At 37.1% G+C, this 27,721-nt stretch overlaps 2 protein-coding genes and 1 long non-coding RNA gene across 12 annotated transcripts in view; 1 reads left to right on the top strand and 2 right to left on the bottom strand.

Moving 5' to 3' along the window:
• The first annotated feature begins 193 nt into the window (after positions 1-193).
• scn1ba (sodium channel, voltage-gated, type I, beta a) lies at positions 194-14,378 on the top strand. Of its 2 annotated transcripts, XM_077526657.1 has the most exons (6): positions 194-1,537; positions 7,253-7,419; positions 8,772-9,009; positions 9,110-9,251; positions 11,974-12,049; positions 12,200-14,378. In XM_077526657.1, the coding sequence occupies exons 1-5, from the start codon at positions 1,273-1,275 to the stop codon at positions 12,038-12,040; spliced, it is 879 nt and encodes a 292-aa protein (XP_077382783.1). In that variant the 5' UTR covers positions 194-1,272; the 3' UTR covers positions 12,041-12,049; positions 12,200-14,378. The 2 variants fall into 2 exon arrangements, with proteins under 2 accessions (XP_077382783.1, XP_077382782.1); XM_077526656.1 differs by lacking the exon at positions 11,974-12,049.
• On the bottom strand, positions 4,690-12,380 carry LOC144022137 (uncharacterized). 3 transcript variants are annotated; one of them, XR_013284270.1, is made up of 4 exons: positions 12,122-12,380; positions 11,913-12,020; positions 9,085-9,236; positions 8,712-8,896 (listed from the first exon to the last, which is right to left on the bottom strand). It is a non-coding gene; the product is annotated as an uncharacterized LOC144022137 (long non-coding RNA). The 3 variants fall into 3 exon arrangements; XR_013284269.1 differs by lacking the exon at positions 8,712-8,896 and adding an exon at positions 4,690-4,821 and having other exon boundaries at positions 11,913-12,380; XR_013284268.1 differs by having other exon boundaries at positions 11,913-12,380.
• Positions 14,379-14,548: 170 nt separating the features above from the next.
• gramd1a (GRAM domain containing 1A) overlaps positions 14,549-27,721 on the bottom strand; it is a 28,098-nt gene continuing 14,925 nt past the window's right edge. For all 7 annotated transcript variants that reach the window (XM_077526643.1, XM_077526644.1, XM_077526642.1 and 4 more), the window contains 18 exons: positions 27,312-27,537; positions 26,895-26,915; positions 26,724-26,808; positions 26,543-26,646; positions 25,346-25,441; positions 25,143-25,223; positions 24,923-25,041; positions 24,320-24,599; positions 23,038-23,191; positions 22,781-22,927; positions 21,446-21,567; positions 21,176-21,318; positions 20,318-20,421; positions 19,845-20,066; positions 19,193-19,277; positions 17,303-17,410; positions 16,027-16,147; positions 14,549-15,604 (listed from right to left, as the gene is read on the bottom strand). In XM_077526643.1, coding sequence (XP_077382769.1) covers positions 15,521-15,604; positions 16,027-16,147; positions 17,303-17,410; positions 19,193-19,277; positions 19,845-20,066; positions 20,318-20,421; positions 21,176-21,318; positions 21,446-21,567; positions 22,781-22,927; positions 23,038-23,191; positions 24,320-24,599; positions 24,923-25,041; positions 25,143-25,223; positions 25,346-25,441; positions 26,543-26,646; positions 26,724-26,808; positions 26,895-26,915; positions 27,312-27,537 — 2,302 coding nt within the window. In that variant the 3' untranslated portion in view covers positions 14,549-15,520. The remainder of the gene's footprint in view (positions 15,605-16,026; positions 16,148-17,302; positions 17,411-19,192; positions 19,278-19,844; positions 20,067-20,317; positions 20,422-21,175; positions 21,319-21,445; positions 21,568-22,780; positions 22,928-23,037; positions 23,192-24,319; positions 24,600-24,922; positions 25,042-25,142; positions 25,224-25,345; positions 25,442-26,542; positions 26,647-26,723; positions 26,809-26,894; positions 26,916-27,311; positions 27,538-27,721) is intronic.

Genomic DNA, 27,721 nt, shown 5'->3' with positions numbered 1-27,721 from the left:
AGTCGGGAGATAGCGGCCACATCCAACTCCCTGTTGCCTTGGCAACGCCCTGACACCTCTCCATCATCCTCCTCTGCCTCCACTCCTCTCCCTCCCTGCATCGCATCACCCCCACCCGACCTCGCTCCTCCTCCCCCTTTATCCCAAAGACAGATCAGCACATGCAGCCTCCCTCCACATACGGTCACGTCATGTCCGCGAGCGAGCCTCCTGATCTTTTATGTCCTCTCCTCTCTGGTGTCTTCTTGCTTTTTTTTTTTTTTTTTCATTGAGGTCCATTTGAAAGCCCTCCGATGTCTGCCGAGTGGGAACTCCAGAGAGTAACTAACATGGACGGGATACGACCACCTCTGGATCATCACAAGAGAGAATTTTGCTTCACAATAGAGGATATTTTGACAACCAGGCGCATTTATTTGGATTTAAAACATTTAAATGTCATTTGAGCCACCTGGAGAAAATTGCCTGACATTTTTCATAACACTCTTGTGTGTAAGAAACATTTGCCAAAAACTCACCTATTCACATTTTTTATGCTCATAACATGTGGCTTCATCTTTTTTTGTAGAATTTTTCCAAGGAACCTTTCTTTCATTATTTGCCATTTTTGTGCACCATCTTGGTGGATTCACCTAATCGCTGATGGGCTGAAAAACTCACCTATTTCCTGTTTTTGTAGCATGGTGTGTGGCATATCTTGTGGCATTTTGGTGGATTCAGTTATTCGCTGATTTCTGGGGAGGAAGTTATCCTCTGTTATTTAATGAATAACTGAAATATTCACAGTTTTTGTACTCAGGCTAAAGCAATGAAAGTATTACTTTGGCACAATCTTGGTGGGTTCACCTATTTGCAGATTTTTGGGGGTTAATCACTAATTTTTTTTCTCACACCAAACTAATAAAAGCACCATTTTTATGTTGAAGTGAATTGAGGAACTGCAAATAGACCAAAATAGTGCTTCGCTGCAATCGTGTTGGAACTTGGTGAAGTGAGTTGAGTAGTTCATTTAGACAAAAGTAGTGCTTTTCTTTTAAAAACATTTTAGCTGACCCTTGCTTTAATTCTGCAAATTTGTCCAGACAGCATGGACTAATAAAAATAAATAAATAAATAAATTCAAAAAAATAAAAATAAAAAAGACATTTTCGTAAGACATTTTCTGTGGGATAAAGCTAAAAAGGGAAAACAAAATTGCGAGAGGTCCACCTGGTCCTTGCTAAATAATTAATAGGTTGAAAAGTGATACTGGGAGTGATTCTTCTTCTGTAAATGGACACTGAAGCATTTGGGGAGGCGATCACTGAAATCCTCCTTTTGTTCCACCTCCTACTTTTTCTTTTTTTTGTTTTGACACACAGCATCACATCCAAGACTCTCAAATCCTGGTTCTTCTTCTTCACTTTTGGAAAAACCTCCTGCAGGTTCACCCCTTTTTTTTTTGTATACCTGAACGTTAGTGACAACATGTCTGCCTTGGCGGAGGCAACCCTGACGTTTATACTTATATCGTTGGCCCTCCTTGTGGCGCTTCAAGGTGAGTAGTTACTGGTTTCCGTTACCGTGGTAACATGTACCAAAGTGTTTATTGTTTGTTTGACATTTGCGAATTTGATATTAAGTTAAAATTCACTTTTTTTGTTTTTGTTTTGTTTTTGTGTTCAGGCCAAAGCCACGACTAAAATGAAAGTAGTTGTTTGGCGCCACCTGGTGGCATCTTCACTCTGGTTTTGAGACCTTTTCCACCCAATTTTGGATTCAATGGCAAAACTTGTAGGCTATTTTATTTATTTTTTTAACTTTCAGAAAATCCTTGTAATGATCGTCACACTTTGGCAAAATGTTCTGCTTGTACTGGACTGCGTAGGAAAAGTATCAAGGCCATTTAGCGCTGTCGACCTTCCTGCAATATTTCGTCGCACTCTTACAATAATGGCTTAAGTCGTATTTTGAAATCCCCCCCCCCCCCCCCCCCTTAAACATTTCCTCAGAATGCTGACCACCTCTGCTAAAATTGGCTACATCCTTATTAACAAGATCATGCAATTCAATTTGGCCAACGTGGCTGCTTCAAACCAAAATGGCCGACTTTCTGTTCAATTTCTGGCATGAATTCTTAAACTTATTTGCGAATCTTGTTATGAGACATGTCCACCAAAGTTTGTGTTGATCGATGAAGCTATTGTCTCTTGTCCCGCCAAAAGTCAATTGATTGAAATAATGGTGTACGAGCATTTATTATTCACAGTTGTTAATGTTATTTAAATACAGTAACTTTTAAGGTTGTACGTCACAGATGATCTCGTTTTAAGACCAAGGATTTAAAAGAGGCCACAAAAAGGATGTGATGCATTAGGAGAGATTATCTTGACTCATCCACTTGTTGCGATTTGTCTTGTTATGACAGCAGTGATGACAAATTTGCCCTTTTCTGGTCATTTATATACCCCGCTAAAAAACAAACAAAAAACAAAATAAAACAAAAAAAATGGTGAAATCTTTTATTATATGGGAAACGACCCCCAACCCCAACACCCATTTCAATGGATCAACACATAATTTGTTGTACATGTCTATCATAACAGGACATATGAAAAAGTCAAGTTCCCATGCTTAAAATTGAACAGGAAGTCGGCCATTTTGGTTCAAGGAAAATTCCCTCATAAGTGTCACATCGGATAGTTAAAAAAACAAAAAACAAAAAACAAAAAATGTCTCACACCACTTTTACTATTATAACACCAATGTCCAAAATTGAACAGAAAGTCAGCCATTTTGATTTGAAGCAGCCACCTTGATGCAAATTACAGGACTTGGACATTGACCAATTCCAAAGGAAAATTTGCTCAAATGAGCCCCAATTGTAAGCAATTGCACTTGACGACCAGGTGATGCTAAGTTACCAAGAGTTTTTGCTGACAGCATTAAATGTGGGCGGAGCATGGCGTTTTGGACCTCGCCCCCAAAACCAATTGCACCAACTGACATAAATTCGATCATAATAGAATGCACAAATAAAAAAAACTCTTCTAAGACCAGTGCGCATAAGAGAACAGGAAGTTGGCCATTTTGGTTTGAATCGACCATTTTGGGCGAATTCCAAGGCTATTTTCAAGGAGGTTCATCGCTGCTTGCTGCTTTATAATAAAATCAAATCAAATGACACACAGAATACACACTGTGACGTCGCAGCAAACCAATACTTCTAAGTTTTTGGCGACAGAGGGTTTGGACGGAGTTCAGCGTTGACTGGAGCACATCTGGACACTAGTGGGGGGGGATAAGGCAGGAAATTGGATGGGAGCTCACAAGACGGCGGCTTGATTAAAAATAGCCTTTTAAATCTGGATGAGTGCACTTGATGTGAAAAAAAGTCAATAGCAGCAATGAACGTTCATAGAATGTTGATGAGGAGGACTGAGGAGGACGGACGGACGGTTAACAGTCAAGGTCATCGTATTAAGTGCAGTGATGGATGGCTGCAAAGAGCACAAGAAATCAATGGATGTATATCAATGGATTTTTAAAAATTGGCTTTTGAATTCAAAGTGGGAAAATTCCAAAAAAAAAAAAAAAAATTGAGATACACAACTAAATCGTACTTTATTTTTCATTAAAATATGGACAATTAAACATGTTAAAAATAATTAACACAGTACACAATCGGGAAATTAATTGGTTAATTGGATCAATTTATTATTATTATTATCTAAATAAAGACAGTTTTTATTCTTTACACTAAAGTTAAAGGAAAAATACAAATTAAAGTAAATGTTTGGTTACCGGTAACGGTTTTGTTAAAAAAAAAAAAAGAAAAGAAAAAGAAAAAGTATGACAAAAGTATAAAGTAAATCAATTATATTATTATATTTTGGTAAAAATGAGGGGGGGTAATTGAATTGAATATATTATTGTGATCCGCAAAAATGGTCATGAAAACAGCATTCAGAATTTGAAAATAAAATCCAATAATCTAGAATACAAAATACATAATGAATAATAAGATTATTATTATAATATACATTATTATTAAAGGGATACTTTACTTATTTAGCCATTTTTGGCAGTCAAACATTAATATTTTGCCTATAACAAATTTGATATTTTCATTATTTTTCATGTACAATTAGTACCCTTAAAAACACATTTTGCAACTTGCTGTCGACTGAAAATGACACCACAAGGGCTCGGGTAACCAATCACAGCTCAGCTTGTGAATGTCACATGACCAATCCAAGAAAACAGGTGAGCTGTGATTGGTTACCTGAGCCCTTGTGAGGTCATTTTCAGTCGACAGCAAGTTGCAAAATGTGTTTTTAAAAAGGTACTAATTGGACGTGAAAAATAATGAAAATATAAAATTTATTATAGATAAAATATTAACTTTTTTTATTGCTCTAATGGGCTAAATAAGTGAAGTATCCTTTAAGGATGACGTAATTATTAGATTAATTTGATTGTAGTTAGGGTATGGAAAATTACATTGTGTTATGAATCAAATGAATGGTATGTGCTGAGTTTTTTCCCCACCGACACCCCACACTGTGGCCCTCCCCTATTCTAAATAAATTTGAAAAATAGAATATATTAACGTAATAAATTAGCAATAAAATTAATTTCAAAGAAAACTTTCATTCATGTCTTTTCAGTGTTCAAAGTAATTCAATTATTGTAGAAAACTTCATTTTATTTACATTCAATAGCATATCCATAGTGTGAACCATATTGGATATTCCCATTGGATCTTATTATACTTTTCTTCTCAAATGACATCACCTTCAGTAACATAAGTTGGATTCCAGTCGGTATCATCTTGGTTGCCTGACAGAAAAAGAAAACTGGGATGAGGGGTAAAAATGTTTTCATAGCAATTAGATTATTCACAGATTTGTCTATATTAGCGGGGAATAACAACCATGCAAGTTTGACTTTTTGAGTCTTATATCAATCTCTGAACCTCACTTTCTGGAATATTTCTACCCTGTTTTTAATGGGTGCGGCCATCTTGGAAATGGCCCATTGTTGCACTGATGAATGAGGAGAAGTGCTGAGTGCAATAACGGACTGATTTGTACGTGTCAAAAATGGAACTAAACGTTCATTTGGACCAATATGCCTTCACTTGTGCACTTATTGTAAAAATGACAAATAATGGAGTTAGCCAGCTACAGTTCGCAGTGGCTTAATTGCCCATAGGGGTGAAGTAGAGCTTAGTGAAAGGAAAAGACAGTCGTCCTTTATGTTCCATCAGCACGTTATGACACACTACTTCCTGTGTGGCCGTCCAAGGACAAGCGGACATTATGAATTCAGCTCACAGCGAGTCCATCTTGGCCAGATGGATGCAGCGATCAAATTGATGGCAGACAATATGTCGTCCGCCTTATGACCTCCCTAATTAATCCATCCGTCGTTACGGCCAATGAATCACAGCTTCGCCCTCCCTCCCGATGGCATCGTTGGCGCACAGTCTCACTCATTGTCCTCGTGGAAAGTTTCAAGCTAACTTGGAATCCAGCGAAATGTCACAGATGTTTGGCATTTCCTGTTTGTGTGTATGAGGGGTTCAACATAGTCCACCCATTCGTGGCCTTTCCATTGATTCTGTCTTCTGATTTTTACTAATCTTTTTATTTGTATTTGTAATAATTTTTCACAATGAAATATTCCAAACATATCTCTCATTGGACCCTTGTTGCTACATTTCAATTAATGACTTTTTCTTTTCTTTTTTTTCTTTTTAAATATAATTGTGGGAAGCTGAAGCATTCCCACATATGTTATTGTGATTTTTATTCTCCGCAATTTTTTTTCCACGTAACAACTCCCACATAATACTTACAGTTTACACTGTTCAAATTTCAACTACCTTCAAAATTTCACGCCTCCAGGGGTATATATCGTCTGATTCCACATTACTTACAGTATTTGCACAATTTTAAACTTTTAATATCAACTTTTCTCCATTCATTTTCAATGGGACAGACAATGAACTTTTTTTTAAATTATCACTTTCTACGCCCACTTCCAGACATATAACTTATCATCATTACCAGGTGTCTGATACTGCTCGGTGGCAAAGTAGGTGAAGTGCACTGCCAAGTAACCAGGAGGTCATAATTTAATCATTTTCCTCTCCATTGATTTCATCAGCATTCTACATGCATTCAAATCTTAGCATTCAGCTTTCAGCATTCCCACGCAATTTCTCCAGAAATTGCACGTAGTCTAGTGTGGATAACTGGATATAGTAAAAGTAGTTCTGTGCATGACCACTGAACAAATTTTATTCATAAATTAAGGTACCACCAAACATTAAAAAATAAAAATAAATCTACCAACTTTCCCCCCAATATGTATTCTGCTGTCACGTTTCATTGCCAACTTGTTGCTAGGCAGATATTATAGGGTTCAAACAATTGCCCAGTCCGAAAATGTGGGAATTAATTAAAAAAAACAAAAAACAAAAAACAAAAAAAACACTAAGATTTATGAGACACATTGCATTGTACTATTAGTAGTTCCCGATATTTATAGAAAGAGAGAAAAAAAGTGCATTTGTGTGTCTTTTGTGAATTAGAGATCACGATTTCACTCAAAGGATTAGTGGGCTAGCACACGGCAATATCTGGAATATGTATTGCGTAATCCCAACTCGTCAGGTCACAGATTATGTAACGTGCTGACATTTTTGATGCAGTGTGCAAATACCATCCGCGTGCCTGTGTTGGTCACTGACTAGTTAGTCGTTTTACTGTGTCAGCATAAAACAAAAAAAAGGTTTTTGACATTGAGCTGCCCGCAGCCTGCCTGATCGCTGGTGTTTGTTTTTGTTGACCTTCTCATACATAGATGTTGTGTTCCCTACATTATGAAATTATGAATGTGTATTTTTGTCATATAAAAATGACTTATCGGGATTAGCAGATGCATGCACAGCTGGCGCGGATTAATGTGGCTTCCCCATAATTAACACAAGTCAGTCATCATCACATCATTATAAAATTATTCTTTTTAAACTGAAAACATGGAAAAAAGGCATATATTTTATTAACTCAACTTTTTGAATACAATTAACATTATTTTTAAACTCCTTCACACTGAGCAAGTGCAGTGTGAAAAGGGCTTAACGGGACACAATTGCTTGAGACGTAGGTCCAATTGATATTACTCCCAACTAAAGCCCTTTAAAGCACGGCAACTCAAAATTTGTCACGTGACGTGAGCCGTCTTCCACGTTTTTTCTCTGCAGTGGGCGCGTGTACGGCCGCATGCGTGGAGGTGGACTCAGACACGGAGGCGGTGGCCAACCGAGGCTTCAAACTGGGCTGCATCTCGTGCAAGAGGAGGGGCGAGGTCATGGCCACGGCCAGCGTCACCTGGCTCTTCAAGGCCGTTGGCGACACAGACTACTCGCATGTCAGTCACACGCGCAATCACAACCGGAAGGGAAAAAAAAAAAAAAGAAAAAAAAAAAGGGAGGGATTTCATTTTTTTTTTAAGAAAAAAAAAAAAAGGAAATTGCAAATTATACTGATAATTTGGATTTTAAAAAATGAAAATTTTTCTAAAATTACAAGAAAACAGTTGTGATAGAATGTAAACGCTACGTGTATTTATGTTTCTAAAAAAAAAACATGTATTTAAAGTTGAATTAGATTTAAAATGTAAAAAAAACAACTTACATTTTGAATTTAAATTTTATATTATATTTCTAACAGTAATTTACACAGTGATATTTTATTTTTTTTAATTGAAGAGAGTGATTATATATATATATATATATATATATATATATATATATATATATATATATACTTTTAAATGATGTACAATTAATAAAAAATGTAAATTACATCATATGTTAAGTGAAATTTAATATAATGAATGACTCAATCCAACATCATTTAAATGACACAAATATTTTAGTACACAATATATGAAGTAATACATGAACACATTTTCATTTGAACTTTTTAATTAATTATTTGAAAGTGATATATTGTAACACCAACCAAATATTTTAACTTTTGAAATTAAAATGAGATTTTTAAAAAACAAAATCTTGTGGTTGTTTAAATGTTTTATATTAGAAATGCAGTTATTAACTAGAAATTTAATAATCGCACATTAAGAGAAAATTTGTAAACTATGCATTTCAAGTAATTTTTAAAATGATAAAAAAATGTAAGACTACACATTAAACAATTATTTTTAAAATTAAATTGATCAATTTAGATTACATAAAAAGAAAATTACGGAAAATTTGGTTACAAATTTTTCAATGAAATTGCATTATGTATTAAAAAATAAAAAGTATTTCTTGTAATTTTTTTTAATTAATGTCAAATTACACAAATCTATTTTTTATTTAAATGTAACACTTAAGACTAAAAAATGGAAGGCTTGTAAAACATTTTAAATTAAATTCTATATGTAAATATTCTACATTTGTTTTTGGTTTTTTCAGTTCCAAAGTTAATGTTAAACATTTTTAAAAATGTTTTTTTTCCCATTAAAAAAAATTGAAGTTTTGTGCATTATAAATAACTTTTTTTTTTTTTAACAAATCAGGCATTTCAATAATTTTACTTTTAAAAAATAATATGCAGCATATATTAAATATTTTGTCAACAATATAATTAAATCAATTTGACAAATTACACACAGTGTTAATGCCTTTAAATAAGTCAAACAAAATGTCCTGTAAATGCTCGAGCTAACAGTGTTATTATTCTGAATGATATGCACGGTTTGCAATTTTCCGGTAGCTGTACAGCTACGAGGATCAGCACGGCTGGATCGTGGACGACCGCTTCGAGGCACGCGTGCAGTGGCGCGGCAGCCGACACACGCTGGACCTCCAGGACGGCTCCATCTACATCGTCAACATCACCTACAACGACACGGGCAGCTACAAGTGCGTGTTCAGCCGCGTGCTCGTCTACAACGACTACAGCTTCCACACCAACACCAGCAAAACCATTCACGTACGCGTGGTGCCCAAAAGTACGCGCCCATTTCCATTTCCTTTTTACTTGGATTTTTTTGGGGGGTGATGATAACCATAGAGCAGGAACTCACCCCGTGCCGTTGATCCGCTCGTCAGTGACCCGAGGGATGGCGTCCATCCTGTCGGAGGTGATGATGTACGTGGCCATCATCGGTCTGCAGCTGTGGCTTCTGGTTGAGATGATCTACTGCTACAGGAAGATCTCGGCGGCCGGCGAGGAAGCCTTGAGAGAGAGCGCGTGAGTCAACACCTTTGCATGGAAACTATCGGTGCTAATGTGATGGGGTAATGCTAACATGAGCTGAGAAAACAAAAGCTTGTTGCCAGATATAGGCCAAAGATTTCCTTCAAACAGACCCTAGCTACATTTTTTGATAGGCTGTGTGTGTTCAAACAGAAGTGGCTTAAAGGTGGCTTACCCTTTAAGCCACTTCTGTTTGAACACAAACAGCCTATCAAGAAATGTCGCTAGGCTTTATTTGAAGGAAATGTTTGGCCTATAGACCATTCCAGTGTGACGCCACGTTTAAGTGCGCCCCTTGCAGTGGAGGGCAGGGCGTCAATGCGAGTGAATTAGAAAACAATCAGCGTGACCTCGTAAATAGGTCAAACAGTTGAGACATCAGCAACCAATGCTATGGCGAACTTGTGCGCGGCCGACGGATGCTCTAATGGCTCAAAGAGAGATGAGATCGTTCTTTCGGATGCCGGCGATTCTAAACCAGGCGGATGACAGTGAGGAGTGAAAGACGAGCACGATGGCTAGCGAGAAACCACGACACAACTGCTTTGAACCCACAAAAAGTGCAATGATATGCTGCTCAGATCATTTTATATCAGGTAGTTTTTCTCTTTTTCATATACAGTAGGTCATAACATTAACCTGATTGTAAATTCCAGGCAGACGTGATGAATGTGCCATATTATCTTTAGTGAAACAATCATTTATACATTTTTTGCACAAGTATTCAAGTCATTTTGAACAAAAACAACACTTGAACTCGGGCTTAATATCTGCTGAGGAATGTGTTGTAAATGTGCGGTCTGTTTGTTAGCAGCTAGCAAGCTAAGATAGCTTGAAGACTATGACATAGAGCAAGATGAGTATATCCGGACACAAACGATTTCATGAATGACAATTTACACCATGGAAGTAGTGATCGACGTACTGTTTCAACCAAAAAGAAGTACCTTATGCTTCCACTTCCACTTTGCCCTCCAACAAGCTCAATTATTTTGTAGCTAGCAGCTCCAAACGACTGGTTTTAATGATTCGCAGTAATGTAGTGTTCTACTCGGGACGTTTTGTGTGACACTTGACATATTTCCCACTTTTGAACGAAAACACTTGCCGAAAATAAAGTTCTCTACATTCATTTTAGGGGATGCTTGCCCTCTGGGTGGTGCAGCGGGAGCTAAGCGGTGACGTCAGCTGGAAGGCTCTATAGAGCTAGTTAGCAGGCTAGCAATTATGTTTTACTAAATTAACATTTTAAGTTTTAGTTTGATTTCTAGCCTATCCTTTTAGAATAGATTGCATGTTTAACTAAACACATGCAACTTTGCCATATGAAAGTTTGCTAGCTTAATGCTAACACGTAATGAAAAACTACATAGATGAGCTAACCCAACTACCATAACATTTATGCTAGTTAAGTTAGCTCATCTATGTAGTTTTTCATTATGTGTTAGCATTAAGTTAACTTATTATAACTATAACTGGTAGTTAACTTATTATAACTACCATAACATTGATGCTACTTGGGTTAGCTCTTCTATGTAGTTTTTATTATTATTATTATTATTATTATTATTATTATGTTAGCATTAAGCTATACTTTCGTATGGCAAAGTTACATGTGTTTAGTTCAATACAATATCTTCTAAAAGGACAGACTAGGAATCAAACTAACGTCGAAAAGGGATAATTGCTAGCCTGTTAACTAGCGTCATCGCTAGAGCACACTATCCATTTCAGCGTCAAAAAAGAGCAAGTCTGCGCCATTAAATTTGCGCAACAGAAAAGCAAATTAATAAAATAGTCCCAATGTAATGTTGATGTCTGAATTGAGGATGACACACAACACAACAGCAACACAACCCAGAAGCTTCCAGAAACTTACCAAGTGGTCCAAACGTTCCAACTTACTACCTCCTCCTGCTGACTTTTTTTTTTTTTTTTTTAAATCCTTGACAATCTTTCCCTTTGGAACATAGAGTAGAAACATGCTCTTAAGTCTATACGCTGCACTCCCTCGCTGATTTTATTACTTTGATATCTTCTTGATATACATTATTTTTTCCCCCATTTCATTCATTTTCTCCATTATTTTTTCACAATACTTTTAAAAACACATTTTCCCACTTGCTGAAGATGACATCATCTATGCTGAGGAAATAGGTAACAACCAATCACAGCTGATTGGTTGTTACCTACTTCCTCAGGACAGGTGATGTCGTTTTCAGTCAACAGCAAATGGCAAAATTAGTTTTAAAAGGTTTTATTTGTGCCATGAAAAATAAAGTTACTACATTAATTAGAGGCAAAATATCTCCTGCTGAAAATGGCTCAATGAGTCAAGTAACCCTTTAATTTGAGCCCTCTGCAATAATTAGCAACCAAGAAGTAGCGCTCAGTTTCTAAAAAGTTGCTAACCCATAGAAGAGTTGATGGATGGACGGACGGAGTTAGAATGGAAGGATGAAAGAGTAAATGTTGAATGCCTGTGAATATTTTCGTTATTGCATTCTGTTCTGAACACTCCAGCGTATTTCATTCACTGATGACGTTATGATAAATGAATGAGGTAGGAGTAGTTATTGACCTCATGATTCCCTCCTCCATTCACTGTTCTCCTCTTGAATCAAAACACATTCTGATTTGTTTTGATTCTCTTACCCTGTTTGATGCTTGTTCTCTCCTTGCACCTGCTGCTCCTTTCTCCTCTTCGTCGCCTCAGGGCCGAGTATTTAGCCGTAGCATCTGAAAACAAAGACAACTGCGCAGCTGTGCAGGTGGCAGAGTAACATAACACGGTAGGCTCAAATCCACAATACGAGATACTTTTGCCATTTTATCTTGACATTATAGCACTTGTACGCACTCACACAAGCAAAAACACCGTTTAGATAGAAAACAGGATGGTGCATTTAATGATTATTCGTCGTTGTTTTGTGTTGCCTCAGTTTGGGAAAAGGCTGGCGCAGAGACGGATTCTCACATCCACCTTCGGAGCCACCGTCTCCTCCGCGACAACACGCCAAGACGGGAGTGTGACACTCCACTCATGCACACGCTTGATGCAAATCTATGACAAACAACACTGTGTATGCGTGTTGCTTCCTATTTCATTGCATCCTGCTGAAACAAAAAACAAAAAAAAGTTTTTTGTTTCTTTAATGTGATGCAAACAATGAATACATGCATAGAATAGTACAATCAAATCAAAATTGTTACCATTCAAAGTTGAAATTAATTGCTACAGTTAAAAAAAAAAAAAAAAAAAAAAAAAAAAGTTTCTAAAAAATAAATAAATTCCGCCAAAATAGCAGCCAAAAAAAGTATGCCCAGAAACATTTGGAAAAATATTACAAATATGCCAATTCAATTTTAGTTTTTTATTACTATTTTATTGATTTAAAATAATTTATTTCACTATTTTAACTTCTTACTACTACTAAAAAGCACTAAAACCACCCTAACCCTGTTTTTGAGACATCAATAAATTCTTAATTCTTTGATTTAAATCAAAATAATACCATTTAAAATATATATTCACTCAGCACTGCTTTCTGAAAATCACTACACCAAAGTATTATTTCCATATGCTATTTGAAAATAATCGTTTGCATTTTTTTAACTAATTTGAATACTTAAATTTTGTTTCACAATAAAAGTTCACTTCTCACTGCTTCCTGCAAAGCACTGATGTACTATTTCTAATTCCATACAGTATTGAATGAGAAATTACCAAAAAAATGCTGTTTTTTTTTTTTTTAATTCAGTGCATGAGTTTGGAGGTATTTGTAAATTGCAGTTTAAATTTTAAAACAACAAAAGCAAAGAAAATTTGACTTTAAAGAGAAAAATGTCAATTTCTTGTTACATAAAGCAAACAAAATACATCAATAAATATTTGAAAAGGTTTTTTTTTGTTTTAACATTTAGATTCAAGTTACAAAAAATTTACAATTACCAAAAAAAATAAATAAAAGTTTAAACATATTACAATATAAATAATATTTAACACAATACGTTTTCTGGAGACAGCTTTAAAATGACACATGACATGAACTGCCATGAATTCTGTCGACTTACCACAAAAGCACCTGAGCCGTGTTCCTCCAGTAGTGAAACCAACAAACGTTAAAGGAGTCCTATTGCCAGGTCTATTTGTTTATGTATTATAACAGAGGCCATTAGAGGGCAGCAAAGCACTGCTATGAGAAAAAGAAAAAAGAAAAAAAACGAGCAGAATATAGAAATAAAAGAGAATGTAAAGAAAAACTGGCTTTATAGAGTATTACTGTTGGATGCATATTTTTAAGGGCTGTCGCTACACACTATTTTAGACCAATAAATGTTCATTTAAAACATTTGTTTAGATTTTAAAATCATGTCCATAATGAAACCAATTTTGAGCATTTTGGCCATAATAACAAAAGAAATGTCATAAACATACAAATTATAACTCGTCACCAAAAGGACATCATACTTGTAGCAAGATGGCGGCAGCATCTTGAAGAGGGGCTGGTTTTCTTCAGCTGGGGCACCAGGCATGGGGGAGGGAATTATGAATAGTTCCAAATAGCAGTCAGTATTAGCGCAAGATTTTTAAGCTTCTGACAGAACGAAAAAAATAAGTCAAGAAAAGCCAGCTAGAAAAAAATGAACTTTATTTGGGGCTAACCAGAGGTACCATTTAAGTTGACCTTGAATGTGATGGGTTGATTCTTAACACGGCCAAACGCTCAGGAACAAGAGGGTGTGCACACTTGTGCAACCACATTATTTTAGTTTTTTTTAAACCCCCTTGGAAATGTTTATTAAGTTGTACATGTTATAGGTCACCTTAATGCTGGAACAAGTTTTGAAATGATTTCTCCGTTTGTATTCCCCCCCCATTTCAATAGGGCTATGTAAATTTTTTACATATGTAGCGTGTTATGTTTATCATCTTGTACCCCTTTACTGCATTCATCTATGTAATTTCTTTTTTCCAACATTGTTATATACTTTATCGTCTACTTGTACATGATTTTTTGTTAATAAAAAAACCCACATTGTTTAATGCATAAAATGTAGAAAATTTGAAATGTATATTTAATAATAAAATATTAGAAAATGCTTTATAATGCAATTTAATATATCATATATTTAATGTTTATTTTGTATTTAATGTCATACTTTACCATCATTCAATTACAAATATATTCTTTGACATAATTTATTTTCATGACACACTTGGAGCTTGTGAGATCTTAATTTTTCATAAATGTAGTAAAGACGCAGACACAAAGACGAGCCAGAACCTGTTGCATTTTTTTTCTTTTCAATTTCTCTTGGTGTGCACAATCACATCTTCACAGTACATTCTCGTCACCGCACCCCTCCCTAAATAAATAATACACCCCTTTTGCCGTCGTGTGCGGCCGGCCGTGCACAGCAGGGCCGTAACAAACAGGAGGGAGGAAGGGCAGCTAAGATGGAGTGGTGGAGGTGGGGGGTTCTAATAGGAGTTGGGGACATAAGGGGGAAGAAATGTAACGATTTAAAAAAAAAAAAAAAAAAAAAAAAAAAAAAAACGAGATGTGGGAGAAATGTGTTACAAACGAGAGATTCCCTTTTTTCTCCATCATGGTTGGTCCTTGATGATTGGCAAGCGAATGAGGTCTCGGAGAAATATTGGCAAAAACAAACAAACAAAAAAACACAAAACAGCTAACAATACAAAAACATCAGAAATGTAAAATGGACTCCTTGTGGACTCACACACGCGCATCATCATAATAATAATTATTATTATTGACATTATATCCTACTATGAAACATTCAAGAACAATCACTACAGTCTTTATTGGCCGACAGCCAATTGGAGCGCAAGGGGGGCGGGACTTGAACAATAAATACTGTAATGGTCCCAACTAACTACGCTCGTCTTCATGTCCCATTTTTTAAAACATCAAATCCCAAGATTTACGCCAACTTGGAAGAACAAAAATCGGCGTGGGAAGATGTCGGAAAAAAAATAAAAAATCCGGTGTGATTCCGTGATGCAGCTTTTTGGAGGGCCCACCTGTGGGCCTCCATCCAAGTTTTATTGCTGAGTCACCACAGGGACGTGGTTTTCAAGTCAAACAGGTGAGAGGAGGGTTGTGGGTAATGTACTTCCCTGGTGTTTTTTTGTTTTTTTTTTGTAATGGAACTGTTCTGTAAAGGTGGGCCGTCCATGTAGTTGGGTGGGGGGATGGATGTGTTTGGGTGGACGGTACCGTAACAGGATGGGCTCATGCATCCGTCTCAGCCGGCTGGTCTTGGTGGACCCCCGGGATGGCGATGCCTTGGTGGAGTTTTTCAAGTGACTGCTTCATCTAGGGCAACGGTCAAATAAAAGTAAGCATGTTATATAATCATGTGAGAGGTAGGCCTGCTCGATTATGAAGTAAATATTAAACACGATTATTTTGGTAATAATTGAAATCACGATAAGGACAATCATTTATTTTTTAGTACGAAACAAGAAAATGTTTAAACAAAAAAAAATACTAAGACAAAATTCTTTGAAACACTATAATTATGCAAGCTCCTTTTGGATGAAATAAAATGTATTAAATTATTTAAAAAAATGTATAAATTTAAATAACTAAACTCAAAATTTGTGAAAATTTAACAGGAAGACAAACAAGAAGACAGCCATTTTGGGGCAATTTCCAGGGCTCGTACAGTGCTGAACCCACTAAGGAATTTGTCCAAATGAGTCACACACTACAAAGACAGACAGACACACACACACCTGGTCAAGAAGAGCCACGGACGACTGGAGAATCTGCTGCCATTTGCTGAGCTGCGCCTGGTGGAACTGTCTCTGCAGCTGTAAAACCTGAGCCCACTCTCCTGCGGTCTGAGGAAGAGGACTGACGGTGGAAAAAGAAAACATTTTAGGAGAGTCATTTTAGTCCATTCTCATGTTATAAAGGGTCTTCAGTTTAAAAAAAGGTGCATAATGCAAAATATGTGCAGCTATGTCAATGGTCTTTAATAAAAAATAAATAAATATACAATAGTTTTTACACCAAATATTTACTTAATGACTCTGCTGCTGCTGTTTGTATAGCTTAGCAATAGACTGAGGCATATTATTTATGCTGGCACAAATTCAGGTTATGTGACCACCAGTAGGAATAAAATTCTGCCATATGCCTCTGTATTGTTTTTTTTGTATTGAAATGAAAGTGACCATTTTTGGTTGACTTCCCCCCCCCCTCATTATTTAATTTTACACTATGTTACATTGAACTGACTATTTTATGATGGCATTTTAATATTATAGTTTCATTTTCCGATATTTTACATAAACTGACTGCTCTTGGTTGGTATTTTTTGTCAGTTTATTTTATGCTACACTACATGAAATTGACATCTAGTGAACATTTTTGTCCTTTATATCTTTTTTACAGTTTTTTTTTTATATAAAATGTCATTTTTGTTTGGCATTTGAAAGATTTATTTAATTTTTATTTTTTTTTACATAAGATGCCATTTTTGTTAGGCATTTGAAATATTTATTTTATTATTTAATTAGGGTCAATATTTTTATTTATTTATTTATTTATTTATTTTTACAGTTTTTTACATAAAATGTCATTTTTGTTTGGCATTTGAAAGATTTATTTTATTATTTAATTAGGGTCAATATTTTTTATTTATTTATTATTATTATTATTCAGTTTTTTACATAGTCATTTTTGTTTGGCATTAGAAAGATTTACTTTATTATTTAATTAGGGTCAATTGTTTTTTGTTTTGTTTTTTTACATAAAATGTCATTTTTGTTTGGCATTTGAAAGATTTATTTTATTACTTAATTAGAGTCAAATTTTATTTTTTTAATCCATCCATCCATTTTCTTGACCGCTTATTCCTCACAAGGGTCGCGGGATTTTTTTTTTTAAAAGAAAACACATTTTAAATGACTGCCCTGATTCAACAGCTACGAGGCTTCCAGCCACATGCCATTTACATATCTGCGTTTGCTAACATTGTGCTCGACATCAGGGTTCAACGCTCACCTGTCTGCCAGAGAGTACGAGTGCCACGTCTCCAGCGTGTGTGCCGCCCTCTCCAGAGCGTAGAGTTTGTAGAACAGCAACACGTTGAGCGCCACCAGCACCACCAGACTGGTCGGAAACGCACACACAAACACACAGCGGATCAAGAGTGATAGTCAACACTGCACCAGAAAAATTTAAAAATTTCTTGTTTCCACCAAGCACTTCTGTGATGAGGAGATGGCGTGCAAGAAACTGACAGTCACCCAAAACAGTTTGTAATTGCCTATAAATGCCACAAGATGGCGACAAAGCACTTTAGACGAATGAAGCTCCTGCCCTCACTTTCAACATAGTTGCCTTGGCCCCAAAATGGTTCCGAAACAACACTATTGAGGGGACTATGTTAAAATAAAATAAAAATAACTAAAATAAAAAATAAAAATAAAAAAATAAAAAAGTGTGTGAATGTGTGCTTGGTTGAAACTAGGTTTTTGTGTGCGTGATGAGTAACAATAAAAAGCATATGAAAGAGGCTCACAAACATTTTAGTGTGCACGTCACAGTGGGGGGACTTCATTACAGGAAATTTCAAAACACGTTTGTGCTTGAATGCACAATGAGTACAATTAGTTCAAGTCAGATGTTTCCTGTAACAAAGTGTGGCTTTGCAGTTGCAGAGGAACTAAAAGCCTTTGATACAATACCTGATACAGATCCTACACACAGGTACAAAGTGGTGCACAAGGAGACACAAAGAGAGAAGATGCCGAGAAAAGGCACCATGAAGCTGTTAGTACGCACAAGAGCCAAAAACACAATTTGTAAATTGTCTAATGTTTAAGTAAATCTGTTCTAATGGAAGGTTAGTCACTCCAAAATGTACTTTTGCGTTAAAACATTTTGACTTCTTAAATTAGATATAACTATAAAATATTTTCAAATTGTCATGTTAATGCTATTAGTTTGCAATCCACTATAAAAGTTATATAAAAAAGTATAAAAAGTATAAAAAAAAATAAAAATAAATAAATTAAAAAAAACGGAAAAAAATAGGAATTACGTAAATTATTAAAAAAAATTGTGAAACCAAGTGATTATAAAAGTGATTTACGATTTCAACTTACAGTAACTATTAGTATATTTTAAAAATCTATTTGCCATAGGTTAATAAACAAGAAAATTATATATAGATGAACAACTATTCCATCATATTTTATTATTCTTACATTGTGATATATCAGATTTAAAAAACTAAAGTATGTTTTTAAAGCATCACTTGTTTGTGGAAAAAAAATCTACCAAGGTACTCATAAAATATTTTAACAATTAGAATTTAATAAAATAAAATAACTTACATTTTAGAAATAATAAAACCAAAAATTTGGAGGGGCAAAGATGTGCATGGGCAGCAATGTGATGGCCCTCGATATCTTTCAATAAAATGGCTGGAAAAAAAAAAACCCTCAAATAACTACTATAAGATTGTGTACAAATAAGGGTCCTTATCTCTCAAAGATGCCCGGTTTGATAAAATAAGAAGCTGAGCATGAACATCCCCTTTGGTGATGGTAATGAAAAGCCAATAAGACACGTTTACAAGGAGACCACATGCAGTGCGGACAAAATGAGATACTCTTTGACATGTGAAACAACAGTATCATTCAGTGTGCTACTAAATTTAAAAGCACCAACTAGTAACATTAGCCGAGAGGGACGTTAACTCCATCTCAGGGGGCGGCCATTTTGCCACTTGCTGTCTACTGAAAATGACATCACAGTGACTACAGGCTCAGGTAACGACCATCATGGCTCACCTGTTTTCTGGGTTTGCTAATGTGACGTTCGTCATTCAAGTCATCATTTCAGTACTAGAGTGGAATCAATCGCTTGTGTTACGTTGTTACTTACATGAAACTGACGATGAGGAGGATAGTGGAGACGCTGTTCTGCGCTGCACCACGGGCACGCTCTCCAAGCTTCATATACTGAGCACCTACAAAAAAAAAGCAATATTTTACAAAACATGCTATTTAACTCATTTGCTCCCAAACACGTATAAATACATTCTATTTTAAATATGTATGTCCCAAAGACGTATTTATATGGTTGTTTTTTTTATGCTCCAGCATACAGAAGATTTTGATGCAGCCCCTGAACTGAACAAAACGGTTGAAGCAATAGCAGTTATTACAAAAACAGCCAGAAGGTGGCGGTAGAGTATAAGAGCTCAACCAGGGCCATGTGACAACAGGCTGTTTTCCCCACAGTTTTAAATAGATTTTTGAATAATGATGAAACTTTGCTATATTCTAATGCTAATTGCTTCAAAACGGAAACTGTTAGAAATATACTTTTTTTTTTGTCGCTAATCTTTCTTTTGGTATGTTCCATGTTGTTATAGCAATAGAACACAATATTCTGTGTGCCTTGCAAAATCAATCAAAATCCAGTGAAACCGGGAGCGAAGGGGGTTGCTTCGGTGAAAATGGCTAGAAGTGAATGAGTTAAAAAAAATACAAAATAAAAAAAATTAAATTAAGTGTCACGGCGGCACACTAACCGGCATCCCTGCGCTCTCGCTCCTCCCCGACACCCCTGTCCCCGCGCTCGGCGGCGCCCCCTCCATCCCGATCCCGATCCCCCTGGCGGCGTGAGCAGGTGCGCTTGCGTCGTCGCAGGGCCGGCGGCGTCTTTGCAGCTCCGGCGGCGCTGGTGGCGTCCCCGGCCGTCACCACGGTCACCTCGGATTGCAGCAGCGTCTCCAGCTTACACACCTCGCTCTCTGCCAAGGAGCAGAAGGATTTGTTTGCATGGAAATGATTGGTGCTGAGGCTACACAGCAGCACATTTCGGGCCTGTCCTGTTAGGGGTCACCACAGGGTCTCACTATTTTCTAGCCAAAATTACCTCTTTGTCCTCCTGTCTAAACAACTGCCCTTATGTCTTCCTATCTAACCCCCTAGCACTCTTGTGTGGCAGCTCCATCAACTTAAGCCAGGGGAAAAAAATAAGAAGGTAGGAAAGGTGACTGACCCATGTGACGGTAGTACTCCTCAATACCGCTCCAAGTGTTCTTCTCAATCAGAGCTTTGACCAGACTCCACGGCTGCTTCCGGTAGCAGATGTCAGACGAAACTCTGGAGCAAGAGAAGAAAACAACTGTTTGTAACATAACTTTCACAAGGTTTTCCTCCAGGCATTTTACTAGTGATTTGGGATGATTCCAAAAAGAAAGAAGAAAAGCTATAAGGGTTAGGCCAAAACAGTTATCTTTATTTGACATGCTGCATTCTCTTAAAAATTCTGACTTTATTTTCGAATATTTCCAATGTTTAAAAAAAAAAAAAACTGTGAAAATTGTAACTTTATTCTTGCAAAAAATAATTGCCTTTTTTCTTGAAAAAATATGCCTTTATTCTAGCAGCATTTTACTATCGTAACTTAATTCACATTTGACTGACATTTTCACTGGGAAAACAAATTCTCAATAAAATTATGTCGTGCGAAGACTTAACTGCTACAAAAAAAATAGGACTTGTTTGTCATGTAATTTTGACTTTTTCTACTAATGACATTTTATGAAAAATGTGACTTTATACATGTAAAAATATAATTTCATTTAAAAATACATATTCACTAGTGCTTCTTATGCTTTTCTCAAAAAACAGCAACTTCTGTAATTTTCAAGATTTTTTATTTCTTGAACACAATTACTATTCTGACTTTTTCTAGTATGATTTTCCTCAATTAACAGATTTTTATTTGAAAAAAAATACTTTCACATAAAAACTATTGCTTATGCTCATAAAAACATGACTTCTCTAAAAAGAAAAAAAAAAAAGATTTATTGTCCCTTTAACAAAAAAAACAAAACAAAAACAAAAAATTCACCTGAGGCGGCTCTTGTTCTTGTTGATGGAGGTGAGGCAGTATCTGTGCACAGTGTAGAAGTAGTCCTGGTACGGGATGCCCGATGTGATCACCTCCGAGTCCACCACGTAGCACTCGCCCTGAGCGCTGTTCTTGTGCAGAGTCTAAACACAGGAAGGTGTCGAGCTGTTATTTAGTGTCCAAATAAATTATTGCTACTTAACTTTTGGATAAAAGTCACATTCGATGTTAGAAGAAACTTTTGGCTTCATTGTGATTATTAGGGCTTACCTGTGTCTCCACCACGGGGGCGGTCTTGGGCCCGAGGGGGTTGTTCAGGGCAATGGTGTAGCTGAGAACACGGCTGGTGGTCCCGCTACTGGTGTCCCGCTGCCACTCGCCCACCGTCAGGTCTGCGAGAGTCGATGAACAACAAGAAAATTACACAAAAATAATGTTAAAAAGTTTCTGAATGAAAAACGGTGGGGCCTCCAGAAGAAGAGGGAACGCTGGGTGAAAAAGGGAGGTCACCGTCTACAAAGGAAACCCCCCCCAATTAGTGTGACACAATGTTCCTGAGCAGCAGGGATGATGCACTGGCCAAACCCACTTATGCTGTCCTCATTTGAAAGGAATAAAGAACACTCAACAAGTGACAATGGTGGAAGGCTAAGCTAGCATGACATGCATACAATTATTTTAATTAAAAAATGTAATATAATATAATAAATATAATATATTTTTGTGACTCCTCCTCCCCTCAAAAAAGCGTACGTATTGTTGTAAATTGACCACTACTCTCGTACAACTGCAACGTAGGGGGGGAAAAAATAAAAAAATAAAAATAAAAAATAAAAAGTCTCAGCCGAACTCTTTTCTCTGAAATGATTTGTGTTTCTTTTCAGCAAAATTATCACAGACAGGTCGATTCTCGAAAACTTGTGTACAATTATGAATTATGTTTTTACACTTATAGCAAAAACTTTTCCATCAATTTCTTTGTACCGCTTTCATAAAAAGACACTAATCTTGTTAAAATATTGTAACTGTAATTAACTTTCCATTTCAGAGCTTGATTCTCATACAAGTTCTCAAAAGTATTACTTTATTGAGAAATTCAACTTAACATCTTAAAAAAAAGTTTTAGTTAAAAAAAGTGCAAGAAATAGAACTTTTCATAAAAGTACAATTTGAATGTCATTTTCTCATAGAAAATTGCAAAAAAATATAATTTCTCAAAAATTATCCAAAATAATCTCATTAATTCATATTTTTTTTCTGATAAATTGTGACTTGTAAAATTTTGAAATATTAATATTGAACTTTTCTCATAGAAAAATGCAGAAAAATATAACTTCTCATAAAAATCCACCAAAAAAATTGTATGCGCAAAAATGTGTTTTCAGTGTAAGAAAGTTGACAATAATTTAACATGCCAAAAGGAATTAAAAATGACATGCTTATTGGAAAAAGTTATTGTGTTTCTGTAGTTAAAGTGCTGCTTCTTTGAAAACTGGTGGAAACTCAGAAAGAATCAGGTTGTGTGCATTCTGCACATGTTGAAGCCTAGACGTGGGTTTATTTGTGCATGTGTGTGTGGTTGTGTGTGTGTGTGTGTGTGTGTACCAGTGAAGTGTCGCTGCGAGAAAAGGTGCTGGATGAAGTGCGTGTCAGCGGAGAAGAGCAGGTCGTGTAGCTTGTCCACGCTCATTCGAACAGCAGTGTTGACATGGAGACGCCCGTTCAGATCAGCGCAGAACGACTCCACCTCACCTGAAGGTTGGGAAGATATACATTTATTTAACGACATTTACGATTGCTGTGACGCAATGGAAACACAAAGATGCCGCCACAGCGAGATTGACGTGAGCCACAACACTCACTCTCCTCCTGCGTGTCGGACGAGTTGCTCGGGTCGGTGGGCAGGTCCTCATCATTGGTGGCGTCCAATGAGGAGAGGTTCCCAAGGCTGGTGTTGGGTAGGGGCAGCATGTGATTGGCTGACTCTGACAAGCTGTCCCCGCCCTCCTCCGGGTTCTGAGGGAAATGGAATCAGACCATTGTCATATGACTTTTAAGAGGACGAGAAGCCTACTTGCGGTCGGCACGCTGTGATGTATTGAGGGTGTGATTGAGTTATGCATGTACACAACAGCACTGTAGATGCTTCCAGGCAAATTCCAGAACACATTATACGTGTTTTGGTTGTATAACTTCATTGTACATTACATTTCAAATGAACCATCTTTAGCAATTATCTAGTAGTATTAAATAAGGCATTAGATTACTATATTTTCTTATACAATGACTAGGGATTTCCTGTTACCTCAAACGCAAAGACTAACAGTTAATTAGGCATATACACTAAATCATTGGTTCTGAAATGGGGGTACATCACATTTTAAAATATTTTAAAAGTATATGTAAATATTTCAGAAGAATATACATTCATATAAATAAATTTTATATTCAATAGGCTACTCAATTTCAGTATCCTATTTTTTTTTTTAAATAATTTAAAAATTATTTAAAAATGTGTATGTATATCGCTAGGTTAACGTTTCTTCTTTCCACCATAACAAGGGTTTACATTACCAAAAGTCTTAAAAACGCCACATATGTGTTGCAGAATTCTAGTTAAGGTCTGCGATTGGCTGGCAACCAGTCCAGGGTGTACCCCGCCTACTGCCCAGAGCCAGCTGAGATAGGTGCCAGCACCCCCCGCGACCCTTGTGAGGGATAAGCGGTCAAGAAAATGGATGGATGTATAGTTAAGGTAAACCAATTTAAACTAAAAAGAAAAACCTTTCTGAATTTAGAAGCGCAAGTTTCATCCAATCGGAACTCCACTCAGAACCAATCAGACTTACTAGTACATGCATTTTTTGACTAGTGCGACTTCAATTCCGGAGCAACTTACAGTCCAAAAAGTGGAATCATACAGACATAAAATTACAGTGGAGGCCACTAATTGAGGAAATGAGGACATATGTAACTCACTCAGCATCCTCAAACAGTAAATGGTGTGGACTGGTACAGACAAATTCCAAGTTTTCTATTCCTTGGAATACGTTTATTTAGGGAGTCACTTATTCTCTAAGGACGTGTAAACAAACCGACAGAGTGTGCTTTTTCATTAATTAATGATATCATCAAAACACTCACAGAGGCATTGGCGGGCGCAGTGGAAGCCACCGAGCCGTGGGAGTTGGGCGGGCTCGGCTCCGGGGGATCAGAGCTGAGCCGGCGACCGGACGAGGAGGGCACCTCGATGGGCAAGCAGCAAGCTGTTGAGGGCGGGGACGAGCCCAGCGGGCCGGCGGTCGCCGTTGGGGGGCTGGACTGAGCGCAGGGCACCAGCGGCGGAGGGGAGCTGCCCGAGGAGGGAAGCGACACCGAGCTCAGGTCCAGGAGATCGGTGACGGACACGGACTCTTCTGCGGGCCTTTACAAGGGAATAGGTGACATTTTTTTCATAAATAGGACAGCTCATTACAATTTTGTCAAATATATTTAAGGGTGGTGGATATTATATCTTTGAATGGCAAACCCAGCAACTAATTCATGGCACGGCGACCATGAGAGGGGCTATTTGAGGAAATATTGTATGCACAAAGACTGAGAAAATAGAGCAGCTGAACTGCACCTTACTAATTTTTGGCAGCCTTATGTGGGGGAGTACTTAAACTGTAAGCTTCATCGGTTAAACATTACATTAAATGTTCCAAACCATACGGTTTGATGGAAACGTATTTTACAGTCACTCACAATAGGCCGTTCATGTGTTCGGCAGTCGGGGAGACGTAGTCGTCGTCCTCACTCGTGAGACCCAGCTCCGTGCCGTAACACTGGTGCACAATGTGCCACAATTCTTTAGGGGACAAGGACTGCAAACATATTTAAAAAATAAATAAAAATACTGTCACATAATGAGACCATTTTTATAGTTATTAAAGACTGTGAGCTGCTGCCCCGAGGGGGGTCGTACCTTGTCCATCAGCGCGTTCTGCCACAGGCGGAAAATCATCATAAAGCTGCGATCCCGCGCCCCAAATGAGGTGAAGAAGTGCTGAGAATTTCAATGGGGAGGAAGGAAGGACAAAAAGGTCAGTTCGCCGTCTTGTGGAGTGGACTCCGCTTGTTTTTTTATACTATGTATTATAGAGTAAGCGTGTGTGAGTAATAGCTGACTTTCTCATTGTCCGTGCTGATCTGGATGGCGTTTGGAATGAGCTTGGCTGTCTTCTCCTTGGTCATTGAGGTCACATCTTTCAGCAGGATAGTGATCTGCAAGGACACATAAAGGAGACATTTTTAACAAACATTTTGCCCAATGGAAAAGCCTGAGTAAAAAAAAAAAAAAAAAAAAAAAAAAAAAGTAAGTCCTCTGTTAGAAGCCTTGCTAACTACCACATGGAAAGACAAATATGGCAACTTTTCCCCCTTTGTGAAGTTAGTTGTGATGGTACAGCTCCCCCTCAACCTCAAATTAAAATTAGTTCACAGGAAGGAGACTGCTAACTAATGAAAGGAAAAACAATAAAATATCCAATTTTCTGTCAACTTGTATGATCTATTTATTTCTCATTAATAAAAATAATGCAGTTGCCTTGTCCTCACATCACCCAATGTGAACCAGGAAGTTGCTATCAAAATACAGAACAAATTATGATCAAAGGTTTCCACACAAGTCAGGATGGAAACATTAATCCATGACCCAGACTAAAAACTGGTACAATCTTTAAGTCACAACATCATTAACAGTGTACCAGAAGACTACTAACTAAAATACTGTCGCAGAAACATGTCAAAAGTTGGTCCACTTCTTTTTTTTTTTTTTTTTTTTTTTTTTTACAAATCGATACCATTTATTAGTCCCCATGAGTGACTTTTGTTTTTGCAAATTATTAACAAATCTAAAGTGTTGAAACAGTCTTATATCCTCCTTAATGAATCAGGAAGTAGCTGACTAACCAATATACACAAGAAAATATGACTTTCTTCCACATATCTTAAAAATTTCCTCCTGTAACACAAATAATGCTTGGCTTCCTGACCTGGAAATTAAATAAATAAATAAATAAATAAATACATTTTTGTGGTCTTAAATTATCCTCCATGAACCAGGAAGTAGCCTACTAACCCATATACACAAGAAAATGGCAATTTCTTGCATATTTTCCAATTTTCTGCCTGTGTCACAATGAAAGCATTACACAGACCCAGAAAAAAAAAAAAAGTATATTTCTATGATCTTAAATAATCTTCTATGTACTACAAAGTGGATAGCTGACATTTTTAACCTTTTTTTAAATAATTTTTTTGGTATGTATGTGACTATCAACACTGATCCGCTAATAAGAACTTTAACAGAAAACAGGTGCTTACAGTGGTTTCCCAGCGGAAGATGTTGCTGTAGAAACACAGCCAGTTTTCAGACAAATATAGTCGACCCTGGAGCAGGATATCTTTTTGCAGAGCGCACGAGTAATCTGTGGGAAAAGGGATGTTGGGTTCAGCAGACCAAACGCAAGGTCTCCTGTCAAAACATTCGTTCCTTGGTACTCACCCACAATGAGTCGTTCCGTGTCCGGAAGCTTCTTGAAGATCTTACGGAAGTCCTCGTTCCGCTGCTTATACGTGGGGCTGAGGACCTGAGGAAGAGAAACACAGGAGCTCTGTTTGGTAACAACAACCTCATGTTGAAATGAAGACACCAAAAAAATGAAATGATACTCACGTTGTACCAGCTCTGCATTTTCTGCAAAGACAATATACACAACTATTATAATCATCAATATGTGGGTGAAGGAAAAAAATCCAAACATTTTTTTTTAAATAAGAAAATTTCAGAAGATAGTTGTTTTTAAGTTATAAAGTTTACAGAACATACCTCCTGCGAGGTCTGACAACTCAACACCTCTTGAAATAAGTGAGGCTAAAAAAAAAAAAAAAAAAAGCCAAAGAGAAAGCAAAAACTATGCAATTCTTTAATGCTCTTTGAGCTAAGTCTTGCATTATGTCCTGCATGATGACAAATCACGGCAGGATGTTTTTCCAGCTGTACTCTTCTGGACTACTGTTCACATATTTGTATTACTGTGACTTCTATCGAGTCATGTCACAATACAACAACAACCTTAGTGTGGTGCGTTACCTTGGCATTGCTCCTGAAATGTCGGGAGGCAATGGGGTAGGCCGATGTAAGCGACGATGCCGACGGTATGGAGGGCAGGGGGCTGTCCGAGCCCCCGCCGCCGCCTCCTCCTCCACTGCTCTTCTCCCCACCTCCCTCGCTCTCACTGGCCCGGCCGCCCCCAAGCACCCGCCGCCGCAGTGAGGGTGAGCTGCCTGGAGTGCTGCGTGGAGAGTTACTGGCGGTGCTGCAAGAAGAAAATTACAATTTTTTTAAAATTTTCATTAGGTAGCAAAGAGCAAACGACGAGAACGTGGAGAGGGGGCTTCCTGTTTGACAATAGGCTCGCTGCGGTGGACTAAAAGCAAAGTGAAGGCCAACAGTGTTTGATCAAGCTTGAACCTATTTTGACTTGAACGTGGCAAAAGCTG

The sequence above is a fragment of the Festucalex cinctus genome, chromosome 7 (assembly GCF_051991245.1).
Source record: "Festucalex cinctus isolate MCC-2025b chromosome 7, RoL_Fcin_1.0, whole genome shotgun sequence".
Classification (NCBI taxonomy): Eukaryota; Metazoa; Chordata; class Actinopteri; order Syngnathiformes; family Syngnathidae; genus Festucalex; species Festucalex cinctus.
This window is presented reverse-complemented; position numbering and strand designations above follow the sequence as displayed.